The sequence below is a fragment of the Triticum dicoccoides genome, chromosome 7B (genome assembly GCF_002162155.2).
Source record: "Triticum dicoccoides isolate Atlit2015 ecotype Zavitan chromosome 7B, WEW_v2.0, whole genome shotgun sequence".
NCBI classification, from domain to species: domain Eukaryota; kingdom Viridiplantae; phylum Streptophyta; class Magnoliopsida; order Poales; family Poaceae; genus Triticum; species Triticum dicoccoides.
The window spans coordinates 649856085-649862600 of record NC_041393.1 but is presented as its reverse complement, the minus strand read 5'-3'; the positions used below and the strand labels follow the sequence as shown (position 1 = coordinate 649862600).

Genomic DNA, 6516 nt, shown 5'->3' with positions numbered 1-6516 from the left:
CACCGACGATGTCATATTGCACCCAGTCCCAGTGCCCCCCCTCCATGTACGGTATGTTACTTTCTTCTCCTTTACCATTCCCGTGCAGATTGATTTTATGTTGGTTCCTTTTAGATCTAGGGTTCCATCCAATTGGTTCGTTCTAGACTTTTTTTGGGAGAGAGAATTCTACGTAGACCATGTTGGATAGACCATAAGTGACTGCAAAAGGGGGACTTCACATAAATGATCCATGTAAAAATTAAATTTGCGCACACATATATAGTTATTAGTATCCTTGTTACACAATGTGTCTAGCTGCTGCCTGTGACCGTCACATTAGATAGCAGAAAATTGAAATAATTGAAGTGTTCATCTGTTCACGCATGTCATTTTTTCTTTCAGAAGATTGTGAAATACCAAATGCTTCATGAAATGTATGCCCCCAATTAAAAGTTGGTGCGTTGGTGATAATATGTTGACAGAAACAATGGAACAATGTCATGTGGGTTGTCTATATGTAAAACTACACATGCATGTCATCTTTCACGTGCTGGGGCACGACATAGTGCTATGCTGTAGTTCTTTATACGTATATACGTACCGTACTTCTCCATCGTGTCTTGTCGCTAGAAGAAAAAAGCTTAATAAATATTTTTTACACGGATCATTTATTTAAGAGCATTTCTAACCTATAACTACCATGTTGGATAGACTGCCCATAAGTGACTGCAATAGGCCTGGATTTCACATAAATGATCCATATAAAATTAAATTTGCGGCAACACGGTTTTGGTTGGCATTGTGTACTTATGGGCAGTCTATCCAACATCGTAGTCATTAGTACTATACTTGGTACACAAATGTCTAGCTGCTGCCCGTGACCGTCGAAATGTGGTAATGTCAAACCTGAAACAGTCACATTAGATAGCAGAAAAATCAATAATTGAAGTGTCCGGCCTGATCACGCATGCATTTTAACACAGAAGGTTGTGAAACCAAATGCTAGTTTCATGAAATGTATGCCCCCCAAAAGTTGCTGAAACAATGGAACAGTGTCACGTGGGTTGTCTATGTCATACACACATGTCATCTTTCACGTGCTTTTTTTAACACTTCTCCATGGCCTCTTGTCGCTAGAAAAAAAAACGTAATAACAATTTTTACATGGATCATTTTAACCGCAATATAGAAGTTATAACAAATGCTTGGTTTCTTCAGTTGGTTACAAGTTGCAATTCACACATTATAGTATATTCCACAATAGCCAAGTAGTGTTGTAGTAGCTCAAATAAAAAATTCAAAGAGTAGGTTACTTTCTGTTTCCGATTTTTCACTCTCTTGTACTGTATGTAGGCATGTAGCACCACATCATATTCCGTATGTTCAACTAAAACTAACAACTTCTTGTGGATCCGCTTACAACAGACCATGCTGTCAACTCGGAGAGGGCCCTTCAGTTCCCAGTGTTCCACAAAGAACACTCCTGTGTCCAACAATCTCTGAACCATCTCAGGCCAACCGAGGAGGTGAAGCTGCGCATTGATGTCATGAAGAACCTTAGCATCAACAACTTTGCCTATTTAATGCCAATCAAAATTGGCACCCCAGCCATATGGAATTTGGTGGCCATTGACACTGGGTCCACACTCTCGTTTGTCCAGTGCCTCCCATGCACAGTGAATTGCCACAAGCAAGATGTGGGCGCTGGCCAATTATTTGACCCCAGCAAATCCAGCACAATTGGGCGTGTTGGGTGCTCAAATGTGGTCTGCCGTGCTATCCAAGAGAGCCTGCCTGTTCCCACCAAAGCATGCATGGAGAGAGAGGACAGTTGCCTGTATTCCATGAGCTATGGAAGAGAGTCTTCATACTCTGTTGGCAAGATAGTAACTGATAGACTGACCCTTGGGCCCAATGATGAAGCAGTTATCGCTGGGTTTGTTTTCGGCTGCAGCTTAGGCACCAATTACAACAAGCTTGAAGCCGGAATCATGGGGTTTGGCGCAGAGGCCTTCTCCTTCTTCATGCAAGTGTCCCACTTCGTTGGATACGAGGCTTTCAGCTACTGTTTCTCAAGTGACAGGCAGAAGCAAGGGTATTTGTCAATTGGAAACTATAGCCGCACCAGCTCTTCCTATTCAACACCAATGTTCGTGGCGACGCCCCGGCCGGTGTTTTCTAAACTGCCCAGATCCATGTACTCTTTGCAGCTGAATTCATTGTCCGTCAACGGAATCACCCTGCACTCAGACCCCTACGAGATGACCGTTGACAGTGGGACAGAGATGACCTTGTTGCTGTCGGATACGTTCGATGAGCTAGACAATGCAGTGACCCAAGCCGTGGAGCCTCTTGGGTATATGCGGACCCGTTCTACCATCTGGAGCGACAATCATATTTGCTTCGAGGACAAGGATTTCACACCTTTCAAGAATTGGTCCGCCCTGCCGGTGGTGGAGCTGTTATTTGGATCAGGCGCAAAGCTAAGGGTGCCGCCCCAAAGCGCCTTCTACAATGACGGGGGTCACGGCCTGTGCATGTACTTTGTGCGGGATGCATTTTTTGTCAAGGGCATGCAGATTCTGGGGAACACGGTAACGCAATCGATTGGGATCACGTTCGACATCCAAAGCGAACAATTTGTGTTTCGGGAAGGAGAGTGCTGACAACTTACATGTGAGTGCTGAGTAGTACAAGCTAGTCTTCTTTTTGTGTTACCAACCACTAGTAAAACTCCACTGCTTTATAGTGTTGTTATTAACCGAACTGTACAATTGCTTTGCAGGTCTTCTTCAATCATCAAGCCTTCTCCTTCTGCTCGGTTGCCTCCAGTCAGCAACCTTGGAGGCTTGGCTTCGTCATCAGATGACTAATGTGTCCTTAGCATGCAGGCTCGCTTAGTGGTTTGAGTTGAGTGTCTTAGGTCTAGGTTTTCAGACTCCCAAAGTTGGCGGTGTGTGATGACTGCTGCTTCAACACCAGTGGGCCAACATCATTGTGTGTGTGTGCGCGCGCGCGCGCGCAAATGTGCTTTCCACAGTGGGGGTGATGTCGTACTGAGAGTGTGTATCCAAGAACTGTGGCCAAGTGTATAGGCTCCGTGTGTTGCCGGTTCAGTGAAAAAAGAAAATGGCCTTTGTTCCTTGGATCATAAGTGAGTCTGGTTGCCCTTTTGCCTCTCTCTTGTTTGCATGTGTGTCAATTTTCTTTGCTAAATTAATCCATCATAGGCACACTCCGGCTTAGTACAATAGGCCAACTTAGAGCAACTCCAACGCAGTGACCCAAACGGACAGGGATTTTTCCGTTTTTTTGTTTATTTGGGTCGCCCGTCCGCCTCGCGGAGATGACACGGACACACACGGGCCGTGACTGCTCCCAACACGCAGACACAAAAGCGGACAAGCGCACAGCAGCACCATGGCAAGCAACTCCTCGGCAGCCGCCCTGTCCCCTCTTCCTCAGCGGTGTTGGTGGGAACCTCCTCGCGTCGCTCCTCTGCTCCTCCTCGCCGGCGGGCACCTCCTCGTGCCGCCCCTCTGCTCCTCGTCGCGTCGCCCCTCCGGTCCTCCTCGCCGGCGGGCACCTCCTCGCGCCGCCCCTCTGCTCCCCGCCTCCGCTCCTCGCCGGTGGGCTCCTCCTCGTGCCGCCCCTCTACTCCCCGTCGTGCCGCTCCTCCTCGCCGGCGGGCACCTCTCGCGTCGCCCCTCCGCTCCTCCTTGCCGGCAGGCACCCCCTCGCGCCCTCCGACACCCGTCGCGCTGCCCCTCCGCCGCTCTCGCACCGCCGCAGGATCTTGCCGGTGCCAAAGTCGGGGGCTCGCTCCACCGCGGGCTCCAGCGCTCCATGAGCTCCAGCGCCAGCGCCGGCTGCTCCGCCGCAGGAGGTGGCGGCCTGCGCCGGTGAGCGCCGCGGCGGCCTCACCGATAGCCTCGCTCCTCGTTGCGGTGGAGGTACATGCCCAACTCATGTGCAGTCGCTGAGACGTGGGACCGGGGAGGACACGAGCAGACGAGAGCAGTCGACGGGAGTGACCGCTTCTGTCCACTTCGTACCCATTTGTGGCCAATATTTGGGCCAAGTTTGGGTCAGGACGGACAGCAAGTGGACACGCGCGTCCATTTGGGTTGTCCTGTTGGGCCAAGTTTTATGTCCGGATAATCCAAACGGATAAAATGGGTCGTTGGGTTGGAGTTGCTCTTAGCTAATTTGTGGGAAGCTTCAGTTCCTTCCGTTTTGACATGACAAACATAAAAAAAAAACATCCTTCAACAAGCTCTAGGATTAAAAAAAATATTACAATGGGGAGAATTCTAGATCGCTGATAGTTCATTCTCCGTAACAATGTGAACTCAATGGAGTCTGTTTCCAATATCACGTGATTTATGCTCCTGGTTCTCATCAATTGTGCTCTGTCTCTGCAAGCAAGTGCCTCAGCTGCCAATGCATCAGGAATAAAATACATGCCATTTGCTACTTGCTACAACTATATATATGCCCCTGATCCGAAAGTCCTATTTTGCTCTCGAGCTCAAATGCTCTCTCATGAACAGTAAAATCAAAATAAATAGTAAAAATGTTTAAAAATTCTGAATTCTTTTTGTGCTAAACTATGAAAAATGTTTTCTATGCCTGCAAAATTTCAGCACGAAACAACATTTTTGAAAGGCGTGCCAGAAAAAACAAAATCTGCACTCCAAAATATTTTCAAAACTAGCATTTTTGGAACGTCAATTTCTTTTTTTGCCACAACTTCCATGAATGTCATTCCGTGCTGAAATTTTGCAAGCATACAAAACATTTGTCAAGCTTGCCACACACAAAAATCAGAAGTTTTTGAATTTCTTTTACTATTGGTTTCGATTTACTGTTAATAAGGGAGCATTTGAGCTCGGGCGTAGATACTTCATGTCCCCTGATCATCTTTAAGTTACTTTCTAGGGTATTTTCATACATTCAAGATCGACCAATTCTAATCTGTATTCTCCTATTGCACCCAACAAGAAAGCACAACAATCTAATATTTTATTAAAGGTGTATCTTCTAGTCTCCACCTTTAATCTGCGTCGAAATCTGTAAACTTTCCTAGGAGAGATGTACCGAAGCAAAACTCTTACACCAGATGATCCATTCGTTTTTCTGTGTTATGTGATGCATCAACATTACCTGTTTTCTTACCATTATATTTTCATGAAAAAAGTCCATTTTACTACCCTGAATAAAGTGGGTGGTTCACTTTACTCCTGATCTATTTTTCGGCTTCTTCTACCCCAAACAAACCAAAATCGGACAAACCACCCGCCTGGCTAGTTTCTCTCCACCCGTTGATGATGTGGCACTAGTCAATGGCGTTTTTGACATAGGCGGGGCCTCCTTGTCAGGTCTCTCTCTCTCTCTCTCTCTCTCTCTCTCTCTCTCTCTCTCTCTCTCTCTCTCTCTCTCTCTCTCCGGTCGCCGCACTCGCCTGGTTCCTCCGCGGCGTCGACTCCGCCGCCATCCGCCCCGTCGCCGCTCCGGCCGCGCGCCTGCGCCGTCCTGCCTCCTCCCTGAGCTTGCGACGTCGTCCCCGGCGGCCCCCGCGCGTTGCACGCCCCAGTCGCCGCACCCCGCTTTGCCTCGCCTCGCCTCGCTCCTTTGCGGCGTTGGCTCCGCCGCCATCCGCCCCGTCGCCGCTCCGGCTGCGCGCCTGCGCCGCCCTGCTGCCTTCCCGAGCTTGCGCCGTCGTCGCCATTCGTGCCCCACGCCGCTCCTCGCTGCTCTGCACTGGCCGCGCCCGCTTCTCTGCGCCTGGTCGCACCCGGCCTCTCCCGCTCGACGCGCTATCTCCGCCCGTCCCGGCGCCGGCCCGGCCACCTTCGGGGTCTGAGCGCACCAGTTGCCGCCGCTATGGCCAGCTGCTACTGCAGTAGGCGGGGCCGCCCCTTTTTTCCTTCTATTTCTTTGAGTTGTTTAAGAAAACTGGCGCGTGGGACCCACCTGCAGGTCAAATACCACCTTTGATCATGTACATGTCACCATCCCGTCTGGGTAAACCACTTAGGGTGTCTTTTTGTCTGGTATGAGATTGTTTAGGGGGTAAAGGAACCAAAAAATAGATTAGGGGGTAATGTAAACCACCAACTTTGTTCAGGGTAGTAAAACGGACTTTTTTCTATTTTCATTGATAAAGGTCTATTGAACAAATACAATCTGTTTTTTAGTCGCACACTGTAGAACAATTGTTCTACGGTAATTTTTATTAATATAAACAGTATATTACAAGGTGAGAGGAAAAAAATGAAGAAAAGGCTAATAAAAAACCTAGAAGAGTAAAATAGGGACTAACCCTCTCCACTTCTTGGAAAGATCGTCATCAAAGTATTAAAAAACTTGTGTTATCCAATGCTTGAACTCTGTAGAGAACTTGCTCTTCGCCTTTATCTGAAGGGAAACGTTTATAAACGGCGCGCCGGCGCAACTTTCGGCCGCGCTCGGTTATACGCATAGCACGCGTACCATTCTGGTTCTGTGCCACGCTGGCCTCGTACACCCAGG

General features: G+C 48.4%; 1 protein-coding gene across 1 annotated transcript in view; it reads left to right on the top strand.

The window, feature by feature from the left end:
• LOC119339287 (aspartic proteinase CDR1-like) overlaps positions 1-3067 on the top strand; it is a 4832-nt gene extending 1765 nt beyond the window's left edge. Inside the window, exons 2-3 of the mRNA XM_037611404.1 lie at positions 1408-2658; positions 2768-3067. Of these exons, the coding sequence (XP_037467301.1) occupies positions 1408-2648 (1241 nt within the window). The 3' untranslated portion in view covers positions 2649-2658; positions 2768-3067. The remainder of the gene's footprint in view (positions 1-1407; positions 2659-2767) is intronic.
• The last annotated feature ends 3449 nt before the right edge of the window (positions 3068-6516 follow it).